The sequence below is a fragment of the Vitis vinifera genome, chromosome 13 (genome assembly GCF_030704535.1).
Source record: "Vitis vinifera cultivar Pinot Noir 40024 chromosome 13, ASM3070453v1".
Taxonomy (NCBI): Eukaryota; Viridiplantae; Streptophyta; class Magnoliopsida; order Vitales; family Vitaceae; genus Vitis; species Vitis vinifera.
Window position 1 is genome coordinate 9,058,152 of NC_081817.1, and position 24,815 is coordinate 9,082,966.

Genomic DNA, 24,815 nt, shown 5'->3' on the forward strand with positions numbered 1-24,815 from the left:
TGATTTGTAAACTTTGATAGGAGGTGGTGGGCCTATAATGGGTGACTTGTGGGCTTTGAAGGGTCTTTTGGAAGAAGGTTGGTAATTAATCCATCTTTGTCACTGCTGGTACAAATTCAGATATAATCTAGTTTCTGTCTCTAGTTATTAAACATGAGTTATATTTTTACTTATATTTTTCAGGCTACAACTTTGCTTTATATTGTGTTTTGTAAGCTTCTTATCTAAATCATCTATTTTTCTGTAGCGATTGTATGTCTCTTGGCTTGATAAGTTATGATAAATTGTGGAGCAAGCTTTGATAAGGGAATATATAACATGAAATTGTCATTTTATTTTTAAGAAACATGGGGAGACATGCTCACTGAAAAAATTGTTTTCTTTGCCATAAAACATTTCTCCTAAATCTTTTTGCTCTTAGAAAAATGAATGGAATCAATAAATAGTATTTGAGATCAATAAATTTTGGTCACATTTGGATTTTCCTTGGTGATTGGTGGCCCCATCGTGCTTTTCATAACACTTGGGTACAAATCCATCATAGACATCATCATGGATAGTTGAATTGAATTAGCATCATATAATGAATTCCTGAAACTGACATTGTACACTATGTGGCTATGACAGTCGAATGCATCCTTAGTTATTTTGAATTTTCTTGGTTAGAAGAGTTCAAAGGTAGAAACCAATGACTTTGCCTGTTCTCTGAACCTAATCAATCAGGACCTTAGAGGTTCATTAAATAAATGAATTTTCTTCTAACAATGGATGGATGTGCCATTTAGATTTGATTGTTTATGTCTGTCCTATCCTTTAAGTTCACTTAGCAAATTCTTGCTTCCATCACCTATTGTTTTTGCCTTTAAAATCACTGGTGGTGATCCTGTTTGATGGACTTTTGTGTTTTTATTTATGCTGATCATCATGGACCTTATATTTCTTAATCTCTTAGCATCAACATATTCAATGATTTTCTTTTTTATTTGACCAAATGTTTTGTCTTGTGGAAGGAAGAGAATGAAACTCCTGGATGGACCCAATTGAAGCTTCCTGGTCAAGCTCCTTCCCCTCGTTGTGGTCACACCATTACATCCGGTGGTCACTATGTAACTACTAATCCCTTTCACATTGATATTTTGTTTCATTAACAATTCTACCGTGTCAGTTTACTTCTATTTGTCAATGCTTTTCTTCATGCTGTTAAAGACTTATGTGACATGTGCCATTTATTGATGTCTTGTATTTGATGGAGTTGGCATTCAAAGATTGGGCATAAAGTTTGGACTCCTAAGTTGTGGTGTTTTTCTTTTGAGTTGACATAACCTTAATCATCTTAGCCCCCTTTTCTATGTTGGCACATGGCAACATGTGTGAGTATTGCAGGAAAGAAATGCTAGGATTTTTTAGGACAAGGCGAGAACTTCAGAGGCTCTTTGGGATATAATTCATTTCTTAGCCTCCTTTTGGGCTTCTTGGACCACAACTTTTAACGGTATTCCCCTTAATTTGATCCAACTTGATTGGATGTTGATGTGTAGCCAAGGGTGTGGGCTAGCAAGGATAGATTATTTTTTGTGTATTCCCATGAGACATGGTTTATGGAACCTCATAGTTGTATAAGATTTACTTGTACTTGGAAGGTTCCTACTTTCTTTTTTTGTAGTTTTTGGAGGATTTCTCATCCTTCTATTGTACTTATTTTTACTTACTTTAATATACTATACTGCCGTTTCTCATCAAAAAAAAAAAAGAAAACAACACATGGATGAGTATGGACAGGGAATTAAGTAAACTGTCTCTATGTTAATAATGAAGGGAGGACTGGATTGAATAAAGGTGGAGATTGGAATTTATTTCTGGATTGTGGGGCTCTTTCTTTGGTTGAGTTGTTGAGCTTAGAATATGTGCTGGAATGTTGAAGTGCTCAATGAATTGAGGAAAAGAAAATTGATTAAATCCCTTTTGTGCAGCCATAGAACTGATGGGGTTTAGATCCATGGAACTACAATGGACATCTGAGAGAATGATTGTTGGTGTGGGGCACTTTCTAGATAGATTGACTATACTTGATGCTCAGGGTACCTCTGGGGGATGCAGATGATGCAGGATAAGAGTGGTGGACCTCTTGGATTTAGAGGTAGGTGTTTACTCAATTTCTTGTAGATTCAGAAACATTTCTATGGAAGGCACTGAGGAAATTTTTTTTGGAAGATTTGGGTTCCTTTAGTGGCTCCTGGGACAATTTTGGAGTTTGGAGGCTATTTTAATACAGTTGAATTTCCAAATGAGAGCTTGAACTGGGAGAATGAGGATTTTCATAGAGTTCATCATAATTGTTGAATACTCCTGAGCAGAGAGAGTTACACGCATAGAGATGCTTTAGGGGAGAGAGCTTTGTCTCGCATTGATCACTTTCTTATTTTGACTAAATGAGAATAGCACCTTCTGAATGTGGTTAAAAGTCTGTTGCCTAGATCAATGTTTGGTCATTCTCCAGTTCTTCTTGATACCCATGGTCTAAGGACTGGGAAGTAACCTTTTAGATTCAAGAATATGTGATTGGAGGTGGATAGGCCTGGGGATTTCACCCAATAGTCATGGAAAGGCTATTGTTTTGATATGGGCTAGCTTTATTTTGGGATGTAAATTGAAAGCAACGGAGGCCTAAGAAGTGTTGAACAAAGGGATGTTTGGTGAGTTACTAGGTTGCAAGTTGTGAGCTTTGAATAGGATCTAACGATGGGATTTGGAGGGAAAAGAGGGCAAGCGGAGATAGCAAAAAGTAAGAGCTTAGGCAAACACTCAACACTCAAAAATTGATGACACTCAAGCATCCAAATTAAGCAAGGATGAACAGCCCTCTAGTTCACTTATATATAAAAGAGTGCCAAAAAGAGGACTATTATATGAAAAATACATAATGATGTGCTGATAGAGAGCCAAAGGAAGAGCTTAGGCAATCATTGAACACCTAACAAAGTCAGACAAGGACAAACAAACCCTCTCCCCAAGAAACCAAATCAAGGGCATGAAATCCAAAACTAAAGTGTAGGCATTATTGGTCAAACACTCAACAAAAAAAAAACTAGGACAAACAACCTTCTCCTAGGGAGAATCAAATAAATAAGGACAAACAGCCCTCTGCTGTTTATACATGTATTTTTTAAATCATAAAAGAACACCAAAAAGGGGGTGAACTAGTACTCAAAAAGTATACAAGGTTATGCCAATAATTAGCCAAAACAAGAGCATAGGCATTCATTCAAAAACTCAACAAAGTGAACAATGAAAATTTACCCTTTGGGGGAGAATTCAAACGAAATGAGGAAAAATAATCCTACCCTAGTATGTATTTGTGTGCAAGGATACATGGAAAGGAAGCCAAAGCGAGTGCTTAGCCTATCATTGAACATTCAATATAATCAAAACAAGGACAAACAACCTTCTCACGGACAATCCTTAAATTGCAAAAATTAAAGACTACAAGCGTATTTCTTTAGGTTTCACAACCAAAAGCTCCATCTCTTCAAATATTTTCCCATTTCGTTCCTCCCAAATACACCAAAGCAAGCTTATCAGCATCATGTTCCAAGCTTTCTTTTGCCTTTCCCTAAAAAAACTACCTTTTGCCAATTGATCATAGCATCCTTCATCAAAATGTCAAAAACAGATAAAACCAAGTCAACTTAAATCAGCCACTTTACAGCATAGGAGACTATAATTTGCAAATCTCATAGCTTACTTTATATTAACAACACCACTTCACCATTATTTTACCCCTCTGCATCTAGTGATCAATGGTGAGAATCTTCCCTCAAATTGCTTCCTAATAGAGCCCCACCTTGATTAAAGCAATGGAACACCAAACCATCAAGTAGAGGAAAGAGAAAGAATGATTTTAGGAGAAAGCCTCTGAGAAAATTTTGACTGTCGACGACTACTTTCTAGATCCATACCAGAAAAGACTGACCCATCCTCTCTGATATGCATGTCATATAAGACTACTATCTCAGCTTGCTCCCAAGCAAGCATTAAAACTTTTTTGACAAAGCAAAGGTTTTATAGAATGCTAGAACTCAAATAAACCTTAATCCCAACTACTTGGGGTTTTGCCTACCAGTATTCTTTCTTTTCATTAGCCACATCCTTCATTAAATCCTTGGCATTCACATTGTGTCTTACTGCTTCTACTCACACCTTTTTTGGCATTCTGTTCTCCATTTGTCACCTTTCATGCTGGAGCTGTATTACAAAATCTTAAGTATGACTTTTGTTGAAACCTTTTTTGCAGTACAATCAAAATATCATAAAAAAATTTGTGAAAGCATTCAAACAAACTGTGAAAAGTATAATCTAAAATCGAAAGATTTGATGGATAAAATTAAGATAATAAAGATGATAATTACTTTCTTCAAAGTACAAACTTGAGTGAAAAAACAGCATTGATTTTTGTCTTTAAGTGCTCTAAGTCATCTCCTCTCCTTAAATTCTCAAGCTTACAGTTTTAGTGTCCTTTCCCCTTCTCTTATACCCTGACCTATTCATTAATAACTCTCTGCATATTGTTTTACCTTCAACTTTTTCTAGTAAATTTGAGGATATGTTATGTTGTTATAGCTATTCATTTAATGGGATAAAAACTTTGAGTTTCTCTCAATGTCCTGAATTGGAAGTACAGTATTTCAATCTCAAAGTAGGAGGTTCTCTCTATATTGAAGATCTCGTGTCTTTGCATAGCTTCTGATTTTTATTCCCACTGTGTCCGAACTTCCTTTTTCTGGGATTGAGTACCTGACTGAGAAGATCTTGTGTCTTTGCAGCTCTTGTTATTTGGGGGGCATGGGACTGGTGGTTGGTTGAGTCGTTATGACATTTACTACAATGAATGCATTGTTTTGGATAGGGGTGAGTGCTTTTCATGTATGAATCTCAATTGATGTTTATCAATGAAGCCACTAATTATCCAGCAGGCTTCACCTTGCAGGAGGACTGATATTGTGTTGTGTCCCCTCAATGGGATATCTTTCTGGGGTTTCCTGGCCCTGGATTGTCTTTAGTTGTTACTTTTGGGGATTAAACTCCCTTTTAGCTAAGAGTTATTTAAATAAACAACAGATGTACCTCTGCAATATCCCAGTTTACAATTGACTGGGCAAAGATGATTCTCATTCCTGAGTACTTGTTAATTTATTTATTTTTTTAAAAAAGGATTTACTGTAAAACTTAGGATTATTTTTAGTAAATTTATACATTTTGTTGTTTTTTGGTGATTGTTGGTCTAAAAGTTCTTTCATCTTTGGTTTATTTGCATTTAGTGTCTGTACAATGGAAGCGTTTACCTACTAGCAATGAACCCCCTCCTGCTCGGGCATATCATTCCATGACATGTATTGGTTCACGTTATCTATTATTTGGTGGCTTTGATGGAAAATCAACATTTGATGATCTGTGGTGGTTAGTCCCGGAAGGTACTAAATTTTCTTTCAAATGCTATTGTCATTTGTTCTTGTGTTGTTAACTAACCCTTATCCTTTTTAAAAGTTCACTGGGATTAATCTCTATCTCTCTCTCATGAGGGTTGGAGGGTGCGGGGTTTCTTCTTGTTTGTTTGTTTTGTTTTTGTTTTCCCCTTTTTCAGCTACTGCCTTTCAGTTCCATCATCCTTTTTCTTTCTATATTATTTTTCTTTAACAAAGTGGTTGTTTCTTATTTATTAAAAGGAATTGTTTTTTCTGACATCATTCTCTTTCTACATTATTCTTCTTCAACAAAATTGTTGTTCCTTCTACAAAAAATTTAAAAGGAAAAAAAAAAACACTTGTAAATTCTGGTATTACCATCTTAGACAAAATTTTGTGGATAGCGCATCAATCCTTAAACAATGAACCTTCTCCAATGTAGTAATTTGAGAAGACAATTTCACTGCAGAATGATTTATGACGTGCTCAGATTTAGTTTCCATGGGATTTTAACTTGACATTAACAATTATTTTAGCTGTAAAAGATGACATTTGGAGTGCTATGATTCTTTTTTATTTTGTTTAGATCAATTTATCATGTTTTTTACTCGATTCTTTAATTCTATTGTTATTAAAATTAGTTTGCAATGATGTTCAGAAGAAAAATGTTTTTTTCTTTTAATAAGCATGAGACATGAGACCTAACACTATCCTTGTCACTTTTATCTTAATTTTCAAGAATGAAGAAATTTAAAAAGAAAGAATGCTTCAAAGGCGATTTATGTGAATGAAAAGAAATTGAAAAGTATGGTTTTAAAATAAAAAGTAAGATTATGAAAGTAGACCAAATAAAATAAAATAAACCAAAAACCTAAATTAAAAATTCGTGTGGTGCCAAGAAGTGCAACTTAGCTATTATAACTTGTATCAAAGCAAAATCAGTTGATGCTGACTTTCGGACTTGACTATAACTTCTGCCAAAGGAATGTCATTTTTTTCTTGATTTGTAGAGGATCCTATTGCAAAGCGGTTAACTTCATCTCCAGCAAAAAATATTCCTGAAGATAAGGATTTGGCAATAGCAAAGGAGACCCAGTTGTCACATGAGGTAATAATGCAGATGCTTTTAAAGATGGCTGATCCCTTTATCCTGTGGTGTTCAGGACTTAGCCCTTAATATCTGTCAAGTAGACTGAAATTTGGGCTGCAACATCTTGTTGCTTGGAAATCAGGAGGGCAACAATCGGAAGCAGATCTAACATGAGATAAAATTGTCTTCGTTCGCTTTTCTGATGAATTATTCATAGGAAAATTTATATATGAAAAATGGACTGCATGAGTTATAGGTGATGTATAGCCTCTAGATAAATGTATTCTTTGGATGTCTCCTAGGTAAGATCCACTTTATGTGCCAGGTGTGATGTTCTTATCATATACCTGATCTCATAGTTATGTACATCCATAGAACTATGAATTTATTCAACTTATGAATGAACTAAAATTTTTAATTTTGTACTTGCATATTGATGTATGTTATCAAGCACATCACTGTTTCCTTCTAAGATTCTGTAACTTAGCTAAACTTCCATGGATCAATGCCCTCTCACCTGTTAAAGAAGTTTAACCCAGTTATCCTTATGAATTTTAAATAGGCTATGCTGCTTGTATTTACATTTTAAAATCCACATATGATCCTGTAAATCTTTCACAGGCAAGCCAGAAGGAAGAATCTGCGGTCTCAGAATTACGAAAAAGATTAGATATATCAGTTTCAATATCAGTCCCTGAGCTTCAAATAATTGATGAGTTGGAAGACAAAGAATTTCTTGAACTGGCATTAAGTTTGATTGGAGTTGGAGAAAAAGTTTCTAGTAATGGACAGATTTCTCATACTCAGGTAGTTTGGTGTTTTTATGTTTTCCCTGGTTGGTATTTTCAACTGACAATGTTCTCTTTGGTGAAAAAAAGGCAGCTCAGGCCCTTCGTGACCACTGGGGAGAGTCCACACCGAAGTTGATACCATTGAAGGAGCTTGGGCCATTGCTTCGTGACTACCAGCGACTGATTACCCGTCATCATACGTAAGAATGACCACTGGGATGCCATTATTTATTGATTGCTTGAATCTCGAAAATATTTTCTAGCAGTTTCTACTAGTTCTTTGGGCTTAATTATCAGTGCCAATTCTTTCTATCAGATCATTGTCTGGTTGGGAAAGTTTAAAGTTCCATCTTTATGCAAATGTGTTAGCGGTAAACTATGTCATAGACTATGGTTGGTTTTCTGTTTTAAGATGGCTCATTTGTGGACATATTACTTGGAAATGAATGAAATGAAAAATGATGATAAGCATGACTGCATACTGTGGAAAATTAGGGAAAAAAAAAATCATTTGTAATCTAGTAAAAAGTAAAGATTTGTTAGACCTGAATTATGGTTAGGAAAAAGGAGAAGAAAGTAAAGAAGAGGTGTAGGTTTGTCTAACTAGACTTCCCATTACCTTTTCATTTATTTATCTTATTAAGCTAGATTACAATAATGCCCTAAGAACAATAAATAAAATAGCACTTTATATAATGTAAGAAATGAAATAAATTTTAGCACTCCCTCAAAGTTAGAGCATAAAGATTAAACATATTTAGCTTAGAACACAATCATGAACGCTACCATGAGCCAATAGCTTGATAAGAGTGTCACCTAACTGGTCATTAGCATAGTTGTTAAAAACTTATGATATATTATACACTACAACGATATGATACATTTTTTTAATGAAAATTGATACGTATCACAAATTCGTATCTTACGATACATATATGATATGTGATACAACATATGAGCATTTAACTATTTTCCATAATTTGAAAAATTTTCCTTAAAAGAATTATTATGTTAATTGTTTAAAATGTAAGGTCAAACTAGAAATTGGTCATAAAAGGGAAAGAAGTAAAATAACCCTACATAAAAAACTACATTCTTGGTATCAAACACCATGTTGGAAGTTAAGTAAATTTATTCTTACAATGAATGTTTGAAGAATTTTTATTTGAATGTTGCATTGAAAATAGATGATCTACTTTTTGTATTGAGTTTTTTTTTTTTTTTTCTTTTTCTTTTTCCCTTTTTTTCCGTGAGGAAGGAACGATGACAAACATAAGAAGTTGGAATTTTGAAGATGACATATAAAGATATATATGTATATATATATATATATATATATATATATATATATATCAATACATATAAGAACATATGCCTAGTTAAAATTTGAAACTAAAAATCATATTTAAAAATTCAAAATGTTCACTTTTATGGATTTTGTAATGAATTGATACTAATAATTCATATTTTGTTATGTTGAAAATTTCAAAACTGTAGTCTTTAATGTTTTCATATGATATAGCATAGTTTAATAGAACCCCCTCTAGTTTCTTGGTGCTTGTTAACAAAACCTCTTCTAGTTTTTTTTCCAAGCCCTAGGTGTTTGAGACTAGGGAATCCTCTCTCTCCATATCAATTTTTGTTGGTCATGAAGGAGTTGAGTATCCTCTTGGAAAGGGCTAGGGAGGCTGGGGTTTTTCTTTTCTGGTTTTAAGGCAAGGGGGAAGGGGGGTGAGGGTGTGGAGGCATCCCACCTTTTGTTTGCAGATGATACTCTAGTATTTTGCAAGGATTCTCAAGATCAAATGTTTCATTTGAGTTGGCTTCTTATGTGGTTTGAAGCATCCTTGAGGCTGAAAATAGACTTGGATAAAAGTGAGTTGATCCCAATTTAGTAAAGAGGGTGTAGCAGATGTGGTGGAGTTAGCCTTGGAGTTAGGTTGCAAGGTAGGAGAGCTTTAGTTTTTCTCAAGTTTGCGTTTGGATCCTCCGTTCAAAGCAGGTTCAGTTTGGGATGGGGTGGGGAAGAGGTTTCATAGAACGCTGTCAAGGTAGAAGAGGTACTATATTTCTAAAGGGCGAAGACTCACATTGATTCAAAGCACTTTATCCGGTATGCCTATCTACCGCATGCCCTAGTTTGCCATCCATAGAAAGGTAAGATTGAGACTAGAGAGGATTCAAAGACTTTTTTATGGGAAGGAGGGCCTTTGGAGAAAAAGCCTCATTTACTTAAATGTACTATTGTATGCACGGATTGGAGGAAGGGGTGTTTGGGCATTAGAAGTCTATCATCCCTTAATCGGGCCCTTCTTGGTAAGTGGAGCTGAAGGTTCACTTCTAAAGGGGATGCTTTTTGGAAATAGGTCATAGAGGGGAAGTATGGAAAGGAAGAAGGGGGTTGGTGTTCTTGTGACATGAGAGATGGGTATGAGGTTGGTGTTTGGAAAGCTACTAGGAAGGGTTGGGACCTTCTTATTAGTAAGGTTGCTTTTGCAGTGGACAATGACACATTAGTGAAGTTTTGAAAAGATAGATGGTGGCGGGAGGAGCCTTTTGGTGTATCTTTTCCCTCCTTATATTCTTCTTTATCATCCACAAACGCTCAGGTGGTATATGTATGGGAAGCAATGGTGTTGGGGGTGGGGGGAGGAGTTATTGGAATTCGTGTTTCTCTAGACACTTTAGTGATTCATATTTAGTTATTATTAATATTTATATATTTTTTATCCTTAAAAATGCAAGATAAGTTGGTGAGGAGGGAAGTCATTGACAAAATCATTTGGAAGGAGTTGAAGAATGGTGTTTCTATGCACCCTTTATTTTGTCCTTGCACACATGACATCATATGTGTCTTCATTCAAATGCATACTATGCATTTCACGCTTCTCATTGATGTATGTCTCATTTGTTAGGGTGTATAAAATGTATGTGAGATGTAGGTTTCATCTGGCATATGAGCTTATGCATACACATCTTATTCTTGTTGCATTTTTTAGATTACTATGTGTGCATGCTTGTATCTTTGGGGGTAATTTGGACATTTCTTCCTTTATTTAGCCTAATTGAGCGACCTTTAGGGATAAACATGAAGGACAAGGTAACGACGAAAGATTACAAAGACAAGGAAACACAACAACAGGACACAAAATTAGCAATAAGATGTTAAGTTCAAGTGTGTTACCTTATTGCAATGCAATAGGTAAATTAGTGACATCTAAGCTGGATGATGAATAAACAAGATCCTTTGTTTGAGGAAACATTGAATTTAGGCCTTAGGAGGTGGAGCTATTAGAATCAGAAGAGCAAGAGAAGATATGAGCTCCCACTTTTGAGTAGATATAAGATCCATTGTCAAAGTCTGACCAAAAGATGAAAAGAATGGAGTGGACTCAAAATATTTAACATTAACATTGACAAAGTATTATTGATACTTGGGGTTATTACATCAGTAACCTTTCTTTAGCACGAAAGTATCCAAGAAAAACATATTTATAAGCATCTGGAGAAAACTTTCATCACTGAAGCCCAAATTATGAATGTAGGCAATGCACCCAAATACACAAGGAGTGAGCTGAAAAGAAGAGAAACTAGAAGTAAAATGGAAGTTTAATTATTGATAATAAACGCAGGTAATGCATGTGAGAATGACAGGTGAGAAATGAGAATGGCTGGGTAGAACTGTTTCTACTGGGTTGGTAGGTGTTGGGTTTGGATGGTTATCCTTGTTCTCTTTGTTTTCTGCTGTGGCGCATTTTGTATGCTAGGTGTATGTTGTTGTGCAGCTTTTAATATATTCTCACTTTTACCTATAAAAAAAAATGGTAATGCACTTAATAAGGTAGCATGTTGTCACGGACTTAGTCGTTCACTAAGCTCGTGCGGCACTTAGACAAGCCAAGACGCTTGATCTTGCTAAGTCAGCCTTGCTCCCCGATGCTTAGCTTGCTAGGCTAAGACACTCGCGACTCAAAAGCTTTAGAAGCTTGGTAGGCAACTCCTTAAAGAATGGAAGCTCTATTAACTCAAGAAAGCCTTTACAAGTGCTTGGAAGCTCACTTGCTTGGTTAGGAAGTGATTTGGGTGGTGCCTTGGCCAAATGAGGCCCTCACCTATTTATAGGCACCAAGGGAACTCTCTAGAACCTTGGAGGGTTCCTTACAAATCAAGAATATTCTAGAACATCCTACCCTATTCTATGTACAACCCTATGTACAAGAATATACAAGAGATTCCTAGAAGTCTCTAGAAAGCCTTGGACTCCTCCCATGCCTTCCACCATAGTGTAGAGATGTGTGGACATCTCTAGGCATTTCTAGAACCTTCCACACTCTTCCCACCAATGGCTTAGTGTAGATGGCTCCAGGAGTCTCCAGAAGCTTCCCTCCTCCTATATAAGCCCATGGGGAGGGTCATTTGAAGCATCCTGTGACAATGTGGTGAGAATGACATCACCCCAAAAATATGTATCTGCATGATGAACAATTGGTATGAGTAGCATCCATAAATGGCATAGCATTGCTCTGAACACTATTTGGTTGAGTTGTGAGCACAACTGGTTTGGTGAATGATATCATGATCAACGCAAAATAAATTCATGATTGATGATGGTGTATATTCCAAAACATTACTAGACCAAAGAACTTTAAGGAGTTTACCAAGTTGAACTAGAATTTCATTGTAAATTTTAGAAACAATGAGGTTGTTCAGATCTCCATTTTTATGAAAATTTGTCATGTCATCCAAGAATAGTGATTGACCTTGTTGAATATAATGTAAATATAGTGTACAGTCTTTCCTTTTTTAATATAGGTTACATGTATGGTAGTTAGTTCTCCTAGGCTTGTATATATATATATACTTCTCAATTGTAAGTAGTTAATCACATGAATGAGAATTAAGGTTTTTCTTCTTTCTCTCTCTCTCAATATGGTATCAGAGCCAAGGGAGAAAACCTAATTCTTTCCAGTTTCCCGTGTCATCAACTCCGGGAAACCTTCCGGTGACCGTGTTTCATTCCGGTCACCTTCCCCATCTTCCAATATTTTCCGGTCAGTCGGATCGTTGTCAGAAAACACTCACCGCCGACAAAATTTTCCGGCGAACTTTTCCGGCGAACTTTTCCGGCGACGTCTTTTTCCGACACCGACCATACCAGAAGGAGCGCCTGGAGGAGATCTCCAACTTTTGTGAAGGCACCGGAACCAAAAGCTCATCCACGCGCTGTCCACGCGCAATTTTCCGGCCGGCGATTGCATCTCACGCGCCGGCGCGTGAGGCCTTTTCCGGCGACGCGCCTCCTCCTCCAGCTTCGCCTGACGCCGACCAACCTCCCTACATCCCTGGTTCTCCCATCCGAGCCCTGCAGATACCTCTTTTGGGGATTTTTGTCTCCGTCAGCCCTCCAAAGAGTCTTTCCGGCGAAGCTCTGGCTACTTTTTCTCCACCCCAATCCCTGCACATGCCTTGGGAAGTGTTCTTCTACCTTTCTGGTGGTACCACGCCGCGATCTGAGGCTGTCTCCCTTTTTCGGTAGTAACACGCCGCAATCTGAAGCCGTATTAGGGCTCTCTTCGATCCAAACATACTTCATTCTCTAAATAAGTGGATATGACTACTAAAACTTCCATTTTTTCCTCTGTCATATGTGGATCTCCTATGATTACTTCGGAGAAATTGGTTGGTAGTGAAAATTATCTTTCCTGGTCTGCCTCTGTTAAACTTTGGTTTATGGGTCAAGGATATGAGGATCACTTGGTTACCCAGGAGGCAGATATCCCTGAGGTTGACCACATACAGTGGAGGAAGATAGATGCACGGTTATGTAGTGTATTATGGCAATCGGTTGATCCCAGGATTCTTCTTCATCTTCGGGCCTACAAAACTTGTTTTAAATTTTGGACTCAGACCAAAGGATTATACACGAATGATATCCAGCGTCTTTATAAGGTGGCTTCTACTATTGTCCATATCAGCCAACAGGACTTGGATCTATCTACTTATATTGGTCAAATTGCCTCTCTTAAGGAGGAGTTCTTGACTGTGATGCCTCTTACTCCTGATGTTGGGGCTCAACAAACACAGCTTGGCAAGTTCTTCATGGTCCTTACTCTTATTGGCCTCCGTCCGGATCTTGAGCCTATCCGTGATCAGATTCTTGGTAGTTCATCAGTTCCGTCCTTGGATGATGTGTTTGCTTGCCTCCTCCGTATCTCGTCCACTCAGACTTTGCCATCTGATAGCACTTCAGATTCTTCTGTGTTAGTTTCTCAAACTACCTCTCGAGGAGGACGCAGTGGTACCCGAGGTAGAGGCCAACGTCCTCATTGCACCTATTGCAATAAACTTGGCCACACTCGCGATCGTTGCTATCAGTTAGATGGACGGCCTCCTCGCACTGCCCATATGGCCCAGTCCTCTGATTCTCCGCTGCCTCAGCCTCCAAGCTCTTCCGCATCTCAGACATCTCAGGCTTCTATTGCCTCTGTTGCCCAGCCTGGTAATGCCTCTGCCTGCCTTACCCACACATCTTCTCTTGGACCCTGGATTCTAGATTCTGGAGCTTCTGATCACCTATCTGGTAATAAGGATCTTTTCTCCTCTATTACTACTACCTCTGCTTTACCTACTGTTACCTTAGCTAATGGTTCTTAAACTGTGGCTAAAGGTATTGGTTTGACCCTTCCTCTACCTTCTCTACCTCTCACTTCTGTCCTTTATACTCCTGAATGTTCTTTTAATCTTATTTCCATAAGCAAACTCACTCGTACTCTTAATTGCTCTATTACCTTTTCTGATAAATTTGTGACCTTGCAGGACCGGAGTACGGGGAAGACGATTGGCATAGGACGTGAGTCTCAAGGCCTTTATCACCTCACCTTGGATTCATCTCCTGCAGTTTACATTTCCACTGATGCTCCTCTCCTCATTCACAATCGTTTGGGTCATCCTAGTCTCTCCAAGTTCCAGAAGATGGTCCCTCGTTTTTCCACTTTGTCGTCGCTTCCGTGTGAGTCATGTCAGCTTGGGAAACATACTCGTGTCTCGTTCCCAAAGCATTTGAATAATCGGGCAAAGTCTCCTTTTGAGCTTGTCCACACTGATGTTTGGGGTCCTTGTCGGACTGCGTCTACTTTAGGATTTCAGTATTTTGTCACTTTCATTGATGACTATTCTCGATGTACTTGGTTATTTTTAATGAAAAATCGAGCTGAGTTATTCTCTATTTTCCAGAAATTTTATGCTGAAATTCAAACCTAGTTCAATATTTCTATTCGTGTGTTACGCAGTGACAATGCCAGGGAATATTTTTCAGCCCCACTTACTTCGTTTATGTCTCATCATAGGATTCTTCATCAGTCTTCTTGTGCTCATACTCCTCAACAAAATGGGGTAGCTGAATGTAAGAATCGACATCTTGTTGAGACAGTTCGTACTATCCTCCTCCATAGTAATGTTCCTTTTCGTTTTTGGGGGGACGCTGTTCTTACCGCTTGTTATTTGATTAATCGTATGCCCTCCTCTGTCTTACACGATTAGATTCCTCACTCCCTTTTCTTCCCTGACCACCCACTTTATTTCCTTCCTCCTCGTGTCTTTGGTTGTACTTGCTTTGTTCATATTCTTACTCCTGGACAGGACAAGCTTTCTGCCAAAGCCATGAAGTGCCTCTTCTTGGGATATTCCAGACTTCAGAAGGGTTATCGTTGTTATTCCCTTGAGACTAATCGATACTTTATCTCCGCTGATGTCACCTTCTTTGAGGACTCACCATTCTTTTCCACCACTTCTGAGTCTCTTCCTGTTTCTGAAGTCTTGCCCCTTCCCATTGTCTCCCCAGCTGATGTCGTGCCTCCTCGACCACTTCAGGTTTATCATCGTCGCCCTCGTGTCGCTGCTCCTCTCCCTTTTGCTGAGGCACTTGCTGACTCACTTCCTACCCCTTCGACTTCTCCTGCCCCGGCTCTGCCTTCTCCTGATGATTTACCAATTGCTATTCGGAAAGGTACTCGCTCTACTCGTAATCCTCATCCTATTTACAATTTTTTGAGTTATCATCGATTATCTTCACCCTATTCTGCTTTTGTTTCTGCTATATCCTCTGTTTCTCTTCCAAAGAGCACCCATGAAGCTCTTTCCCATCCAGGCTGGCGACAGGCAATGGTGGATGAAATGGCTGCTCTGCACTCTAATGGCACTTGGGATCTTGTTGTTTTACCCTCTGGTAAATCTACAGTTGGCTGTCGTTGGGTTTACGCAGTTAAGGTTGGTCTTGATGGTCAGGTTGATCGCCTTAAGGCCCGCTTAATTGCTAAAGGCTATACTCAGGTTTATGGTTCTGATTATGGTGAGACATTCTCCCCCGTTGCCAAGATTACTTCTGTCCGTCTGCTTCTCTCCATGGCTGTTATGTGTTCTTGGCCTCTTTATCAGTTGAATATTAAAAATGCCTTCCTTCATGGTGATCTTGTCGAAGAAGTTTATATGGAGCAACCTCCTGGTTTTGTTGCTCAGGGGGAGTCTGGTTTAGTGTGCAGGTTACGCCGTTCTCTATATGGCTTGAAACAATCTCTTCGAGCATGGTTTGGTCGTTTTAGCTCTGTTGTTCAAGAGTTTGGCATGTTTCACAGTACAGCAGACCATTCAGTTTTCTATCATCATAACTCCTTGGGGCAGTGTATTTATCTAGTGTTTATGTGGACGACATCGTCATTACAGGTAGTAATCAGGATGGTATTCAGAAACTAAAGCAACATCTTTTTACCCACTTTCAGACTAAAGACTTGGGGAAATTCAAGTATTTATTGGGAATTAAGATAGCTCAATCCAGTTCCGGTGTGGTCCTTTCCCAAAGGAAGTATGCTTTAGACATCCTGGAAGAAACCGGTATGTTAGACTGTAAACCGGTAGACACACCTATGGATCCGAATGTCAAACTTGTACCAGGATAGGGGGGAGCCTTTAGGAGACCCTGGGAGATATCGACGACTCGTAGGTAAATTGAACTACCTCACCATTACTCGTCCAGACATTTCTTTTCCTGTGAGTGTTGGTAGTCAATTCCTACAGTCACCATGTGATAGCCATTGGGATGCCGTAATCCGCATTCTTCGATATATCAAAAGCACACCAGGCCAAGGTGTGTTGTACGAGAACAGAGGTCATACTCAGGTTGTTGGTTACACAGATGCAGATTGGGCTGGCTCACCCACAGATAGACGTTCCACTTCAGGGTACTGTGTTTTTATTGGAGGTAATCTAATATCTTGGAAGAGTAAGAAACAAGATGTAGTAGCCAGATCTAGCGCTGAAGCCGAGTATCGAGTTATGGCTCTGGCAACATGTGAACTCATATGGTTGAGACATCTTCTTCAAGAGTTGAAATTTGGAAAGGATGAACAGATGAAACTCATTTGTGATAACCAGGCCGCATTACATATTGCATCTAATCCAGTCTTTCATGAAAGGACTAAGCATATTGAAGTTGACTGTCACTTCATTAGAGAGAAGATCGCATCAGGATGTGTTGCTACAAGTTTTGTTAATTCAAATGATCAACTAGCAGACATCTTCACTAAATCTCTCAGAGGTCTTAGGATTAAATACATTTGTAACAAGCTTGGTGCATATGACATATATGCTCCAGCTTGAGGGGGAGTGTTGAATATAATGTATATATAGTGTACAGTCTTTCCTTTTTTAATATAGGTTACATGTATGGTAGTTAGTTCTCCTAGGCTTGTATATATATATATACTTCTCAATTGTAAGTAGTTAATCACATGAATGAGAATTAAGGTTTTTCTTCTTTCTCTCTCTCTCAACAGACCTATACAACAAAAAGTTGATAAATCGCTGAATGAATTTTTCATATATCTTAAGGGTATTTATACAGAGTACACAAGACTATTTTAGGATAATCAACTCTACCAAATAATAGAAAATTATACAAAATACTTATAGCTATATAAACACAACTATAGAATAAATTACAGTTGTAATTCATAGTTGTAATCTACCTAAATCACAGCTGTAAATCACAATTGTGAATATATGTTGACTCTCCCCCTCAAGTTGGTGCATAGATATAGCACATGCCTAACTTGGATAATGATGCATAGAATGGACCACTGGTAATAGCAAGAGTCATCATATCCACCAGCTGATCTACACTATTTATGTAATGAACCTTTATCATGCTAGAATCTAGGTTATCCTTGATGTAGTTCTTGTCAAGTTCCATGTGCTTAGTTGGTTATCCTAAAATAGCCTTATTTGCTTTGTATAAATACCCTTAAGATATATGAGAATATTCATTCAACAATTTATCAAGTCAAACTATGCCCTTGATGATTGTCTTAATCCATACAAAGCTTTTTAGTTTGCATACCTTGCTTCCTTTTGGTGTAAACCCCAGAAGGAGATCCATGTACGCTTCGTCTAACAGATTACCATGGAGAAAGACATTCTTTACATCAAATTTTTTTAATGGTCAGTCTAGATTGACCACAAGAGAGAGTATGAATCTAACAGTGTTCATCTTGACCATAGGCGCAAAGGTCTCTTGATAGTCAATGAAATTAAGTCTAGGTGTATCCCTTGGCAGCCAGTCTAGCTTTATACCTGTCAATTGTCCCATATGACTTCTACTTTACTGAAACCACCCACTTACATCCTACTATCTTCTTTTGTTGAGAGAGCTCAACCATCTCTTAAGTAGAGTTTTTATGGAGAGCTTTCATTTCTTTTACCATAGCAAACTTCCACTTAGGATCTTCAAAGGCTTCCTGAAAATGACTAGGAATAGACACAGAGGGCAACTGAAGAGAAAAAGTAAGGTGAGTCTTAGATAGACGATGATAAGAGACAAATTAGAAATGGGATGGACGACATTAAAGGATAATATAGAGAAACCCAACCTATCAAGTTCTTTATGATAGCAAAGAGGATATCTCTTACCTTTGTCACCAATTTGTAGATTCAAGGTAGCAATTTCTAAAGTTAAAGGTGAAGGAACATGTACCTCAAGATTAGTCTTGGAAGAGTCATCCGATGGCATGGTAGTATCATTAAGAGGAGTATTAGAGCCTGGAGGGGGGTATGTCAGTAGCATCTTTGTTCTTCCTTGTATAACCTTGTTAGAATAATCTGGCTGGTCTTTTATCCCTTCTTTCCTTGGAAGCAAACTTAGGTGCCATAAGGTTGGGAGCATCTAAAGACTCCCCTTTATCCAAATCAGTTAAATCCTCCTCCCAACCTAAAATCCATGCCCTTCTCTATTCTAACATAACTTTTCCTATTCCTTACTACTAATCTCCCCTTGAAGAGGAACTAGAGACGCATTCCCAGAAAAATAAGACTCCCCTTCGCAAAATTGAACATCCATGGAGACAATATTTGTTTGTAGCAGGATTAAAGCATTTATAGTCCTTTTGGGAGTTAAAATAACCAAGAAAGACACATTTAAGAGCACAAGGATCAAGCTTATCCCTTTGATAAGAATGTATATGAGCATAATATACACAACTAAAACTTTAGGACAGATTCAAAATAGAAGGAATAGGGTGAAACCGTGATAACATTCGCAAAGAAGTTTGATAATCAATGACACGAGCAACATTCAATTGATGAGAAAGACAACAGTTATGACAAGCTTAGCCCATAAACATTTTGGAACATGCATGGTAAAGAATAAAGCTCGGGCAACCTCTAGAATGTGGCATTTTTTATGCTCAGCTATTTCGTTCTGTTATGGCATGTATGTACACATTGTTTAGTAGAGGATTCCATTTTCTTTAAAAAAAATCAGCAAGGAATTGATTCACAAACTCACAACCATTGTCAAAGTGAAAGACCTTAACTTGAGGATTAAATTGTATGGCAATCATTTTGGAAAATTGAGGAATAACACGTAGAACATCATTCTTAGACTTAAGCAAATATACCTAGCTCACTCTAGTACAATCATCAATACAAGACAATATTTATGACCTAAAACAAGAGTAGAAAAAGGACCCCAAATATTTGTAAAAACATGGATAAAAAGAATTAAACTTTTGTTGAGACTTATTTTGAAAGGCACACTATGATTTTTAGCATAAATGCATTGTTCACATCTTAAACTAAAAATTGAAAAATTTCGAAACAACTGAGGAAATAAATATTTTAAATAATAAAAAAGTCGGTGGCCTAATTGACAATGCCATAAAATAATATTTTCTCTATCAGACCTCTTTCTTGCTACTTGAAAAACAAGGTCAAATTCAAATTGTAACTTCCTTGCCCTCTCCAAGGAGTAAAAACCTTCCCTCTCCTTATCAATATCAATTGTCATCTTCATAAGATTGTCCTGAAACACATGGTGAGTAGAATTGAAGGTTACAAAACAATTCAAATGTTTAGTAATTTTGCTAACAGAAAGAAGACCATTAGAGAGACTAGGCACAAGTAAGACAAAGGACATCAAGAGTCTGGGGGAAAGTGAGACATTGCCAACTCCTAAAATTGACATAGGAGTCCCATTAGCAACCTGAATAGACTTAATAGATAAGGGCATTACAGAGTCAAGCAAGGAAGAATGACTAGTCATATGATCAGTGATCCTGAATAAATAAACCAAGTGTTAGAGGCAGTAGAGATAAAGGTCAAACAAGAATTACCTTCTTGAGAAGACAATCAAGAAACCTAAAAGGCAAATGTTGGAGGAGTAGCGTCAGTAAAAGCAACTTGAGTTGATTTCTTGTTCTTCCTTTTATCTTGCTTAAGCTTGTACCACTCTGGATAGCCATGCTTCTTCTAGCAAACATCTTTCGTATGTCTGGTGCCATTGTAGTGAGTGCGAAAGCAAGAAGAAGAGTCGGTAGAAGGAGTAAATGATGTTGGGCATGTGTTATTCTTATGGACAGCCATTGCAGAAGCTTTAGAGTGATCATCTATTCCCATGGTGACTTACCTCTTCGCTTCACGATGGACTAGTAAAAGGCTTCCTTTAGACTTGGTAAGGGAGAGGTGGCCAAAACACGACCACTAACTTGATCCAAACAGTGATCAAAACCTACAAGAAATATATAAACTTGGTCCTCAGCAGTACACTTCCTTTGTTTCTCAATATCAATTACACATGTCATATCATTGGGCCTTCGATAATCAAGCTCCATGAATATTGAGTTTAACTCATTGTAGTATTCTACAAGAGGGTGACCACCTTGGCATGATTGAAAGGATTTTTTATTAGTTCATATACTTGAGAAGAGTCAAAGGTATCAAGATAGCTCCTCTTGACTACATCCCAAACCTCCTTAGCCATTCCACATTGCGCAAAGTGTGACATCAGTTGATTAGTCATGGAATTGATGAGCCAAGACTTGACTAGAGTGTCTTCAGCCTCCCATTCATCATGGTTTGGGTCATCTTGTGCAAGTGCAACCTTTCTTTTTATGATATATCCCTTTTTCTTTCTACCAGCAATATGCATCTTCAAAATTTGAGACCAAACATGATAATTAGCACCATCTAACTAATAGAAAATGTTAGAGAGGCAGTCTCATGAATGACCTTTTGCTATAAAAAATACTCACATTTGCTTTTACAAACATGATATGATAATGAAGAGGGTGAAGAAGGAAAGAAGTGTCGGTTAGGCAGCAATGAAAATTCTCTGTTTTTTTTTGCTTTGATGCCAAGTTGATAAATTGTTGAATGAATTTTTCATGTATCTCAAGGGTATTTTTTGTGGGGTGGGGGAGCTCTTGTGCGGAGGCCATATCTTGTTAGGTAGAACTTGGTTTGCTTGGAAAGAAAGAAAGATGATTTGGGTGTGAGAAATTTAGCTTTGATGAATAAAGCTCTCTTAAGTTAGTGGAATTGGCTCTTTGCCATTGAAAGTGAGGCTTTGTGGAAGCAAGTCATCAGTCACAAATATGGTGAAGAAGAGGGGGGATGGTGCACTCGGATCGTAAGTGAGAGGTATGGTGTCGAGCTTTGGAAAGCAATTAGAAGGGAGTGGTTGTATCTGAATAGTAGTTTAGCCTACAGAGTGGGTTGTGGAAGGAGAGTGAGATTTTGGAAGGAAAAGTGGTGTGGAGATGAGCCTCTTTATGAGTCATTCCCTTCTTTATTTGCCATCTCCTTGGCTAAAGATGTTTGGGTATCGGATGTTTGGAGCCCAGACGGTGTTGGGGATTGTTGGACCCCTCTTTTCTCTAGGGCGTTTAATGATTGGGAGATTGAGATGGTGGAGCGTTTTATGCTTAAGATCTAAGCCTTTAGGGTGCAAAGGGAGGACGAGGATAAAGTAGTGTAGACAACATCTAAGAGTGAAGCTTTCTCAGTCAAGTCGGTTTATTCTATTCTAGAGCCCGGAGGTTCTTCTTTGTTCCCTTGTGATAGTATTTGGGGGGCAAATGTGCCTCCTAAGGTAGCATTCTTTGCTTGGGAGGCTTCTTGGGATAAAATCTTAACTTTGGAGCAACTCTAGAGGAGGGGGTACTATTTGGCAAATAGGTGTTTTCTATGTCTTTCTGAAGTAGAAACAATGGATCACCTTTTACTTCATTGTGTAAAGACGCGGGCTTTGTGGAATCTTCTTTTCTCCTTATTTGGTGTGGCTTGGGTTCTCTCTAGTTCAATGAAGGAAACTCTCCTTGGGTGGCATGGAGTGTTTGTGGGGAAAACCCGTAAAAAGGCTTGGCAAATGGCCCCCTTATGTATATTTTGGTCAGTCTGAAAGGAAAGGAATTTGTTAGCTTTTGGGAATGAGGAGCTTTCGCTTCAAAGACTTAAATATTCTTTTGTATGTAATCTTTGGTCTTGGGTTAGGGTGTTTATAGTTTTGAACCCTTCTTCTCTTGTTAGTTTTTTTGAGTGGCTAGGCTCTAAATAAGGGTAGGTGATATGTTGTTTTTTTTTTCCTCCCTTGGTTTCGAGCCTTTGGGCTGCTTTTGTATACTCCCTGTATTCTTAGAAGGCGCTTTTTGGTGCTTCCTCTTTTAGTTTAATATAATTCCCTTTATCTATCAAAAAAAAAAAAATGTATCTCAAGGGTATTTATATAGGGCACACAAGGTTATTTTAGGATAGTCAACTTTACAAATAATAGACAACTATATAAAATATTTATAGTTGTATAAATCACAACTATAGAATAAATTATAATCGTAACTCACCTAAATCATAGCTGTGAATATATGTTGACTCGAAATACAAAATTTTGTTTCAACTAGTAGTTCAAGAACAAGCCCAAATGTCGATGCAGACTGCAAAAGACTTGGAAGAATATTACTATTGCTAAAAATGTACGACAATGATGATTGCCCAAAGGACAAGCTTCATATTTGAAACCAAACACATGACTTCAAGTGGATATTACTAAATGAAACTTTGTCAAAGATGGATGACCTAGATGAGAATGCCTTAAAAAAGGCGAGCTTGTAGCACTTAATATCAATGAAGGAGCTTTATCAAGATCCCAATAATACCACCCATGATGAGGATGAATATTCAAGATATATATCAAGAAAGGGAATTAGTATTAGTTGTAATTAAAGTATGATTATTATTACTTGGAATTAAATTAGGATTGGTATTTGTTGGAGTCTAATTAGGATTAGCTAGTTGAGTTATAATATAATTAGAATTTGAGTCATGATAGGTTATTAGAGTCCTAGTAGAATAGGTTATTAGAGTCCTAGTAGACTTTGGATTTCTTAAAGAAGCCTATAAATAGGCTAATCAATGTAAATCAAAGGAATGAATTTTGATGAATAATATTATACTTTCTTTCATTGCAAGGTTGCAACCCTCAATGGTGAGACTCCATTGATTTTCTTCTAGGTGAGACTCCTAGAAGGCCTTAGTGAGACTCTAAGGTTTTCCATCTTTTCTTCATTGTTTCTTCTTTCTCTCTATTTCTTATCTTATAATTTTCTCTACCATAAAGTTTATTCCTTTTTCCTCTCCTTACACCCTAAAAATAAAACCCTAACCCACCTACCCTTGAGTGTAGACAACCATCCTAGGGTTGTCCTACATCAATTTTGGTATCAGAGCCAAAATTCTTGGCATGAAGGCATATGTAATTGAGGAGTGGAGCAACATATGCAAACATGGTTGAAGGCTACAACTTTTTTATGCAGCCATTGGTGAACATACCAAGGCTAAATGAAGAGGAGGATTGGCGACGTACTAGCATCTTCCAAACTCGTGTTGCTTGTCAAGGGAGACTATGTACTTTGATTATTGATGGAGGTAGTTGTTCCAATCTAGCTTCAGAGGAGCTTGTTGAAAAGCTTAATCTAAAGACAGAAGATCATCCAAATCCCTATCAAATAGCATGGGTAAATGACGCATCTATTTTGGTGAGTTCTCGTTGTCTAGTGACGTTTAATTTCAGTAATGATTTTGAGTTATCAGCATGGTGTGATGTTTTGCCGATGAAAGTTGCTCATATTATGCTTGGAAGACCATGGCTTTTTGATGAAAGAGTCCAACATGATGGCTATGAGAACACTTACACACTTGTGCGCAATGGGCGAAAGAAGATCCTTCGTCCAATGAAGGAAATTCCACCACATAAGCAACCAGAGGAAAAAGTAGCACCCTTGAAACTAGAAGAGCCATCAAATATTCTTATTAAAAAGCAAGTCGAAGTTACTAGAAAGGACGAAGAAATCATCAATGATGAATCTAGAAAGCAAGAGGTGATGAAACTAATCTTAGATCAACCAATAGAAGAGCTCAAAGAAGTTGAAGAAGTTTCAGAAGAATCGATGTTTGACTTCCCAAGGCCAAACATTATCGTGAGTGGTGGCAAACATAAAGAATCTGCTGAAATTTCTTTTGAATATAGGGAATTCAAGAATCTTATTCTTCCACAAAACAATTTACAAGAAGAGTGTGGGAAAAAACTTCCCACAAGTTTGTTGAAGACACATAATTATTTCAAGAATTATCAACTTGTTGTACAACATCAAAAAGTTTTTCGAACTCCAGTATTTGTCTTGCATGAAATTGAACAAGTTCAAGAGATCTTGAGATCTTGTCTTACCATGGGAAAGAGACGACGAAGAAAGAAAGGGTGGAAGGCATTGCTTGGAATTTCAATTGATCGTGGAAAATCACTAAAACTCGAGGTCGAGTTTTTTTCAAGTCAGGGGGAATTGATGAGGATGAATATTCAAGATATATATCAAGAAAGGGAATTAGTATTAGTTGTAATTAAAGTAGGATTATTATTACTTGGAATTAAATTAGGATTGGTATTTGTTGGAGTCTAATTAGGATTAGCTAGTTGAGTTATAATATAATTAGAATTTGAGTCATGATAGGTTATTAGAGTCCTAGTAGACTTTGGATTTCTTAAAGAAGCCTATAAATAGGCTAATCAATGTAAATCAAAGGAATGAATTTTGATGAATAATATTATACTTTCTTTCATTGCAAGGTTGCAACCCTCAATGGTGAGACTCCATTGATTTT

The 24,815-nt window shown here is 37.6% G+C and overlaps 1 protein-coding gene across 2 annotated transcripts in view; it reads left to right on the plus strand.

Annotated features, from left to right (window-relative positions):
• LOC100248877 (protein GLUTELIN PRECURSOR ACCUMULATION 3) overlaps nt 1-24,815 on the plus strand; it is an 89,306-nt gene that overhangs the window by 42,022 nt on the left and 22,469 nt on the right. For both annotated transcript variants that reach the window (XM_019224530.2, XM_002267781.4), the window contains exons 8-14: nt 21-77; nt 1,015-1,106; nt 4,821-4,905; nt 5,316-5,468; nt 6,470-6,567; nt 7,171-7,356; nt 7,428-7,540. In XM_019224530.2, coding sequence (XP_019080075.1) covers nt 21-77; nt 1,015-1,106; nt 4,821-4,905; nt 5,316-5,468; nt 6,470-6,567; nt 7,171-7,356; nt 7,428-7,540 — 784 coding nt within the window. The remainder of the gene's footprint in view (nt 1-20; nt 78-1,014; nt 1,107-4,820; nt 4,906-5,315; nt 5,469-6,469; nt 6,568-7,170; nt 7,357-7,427; nt 7,541-24,815) is intronic.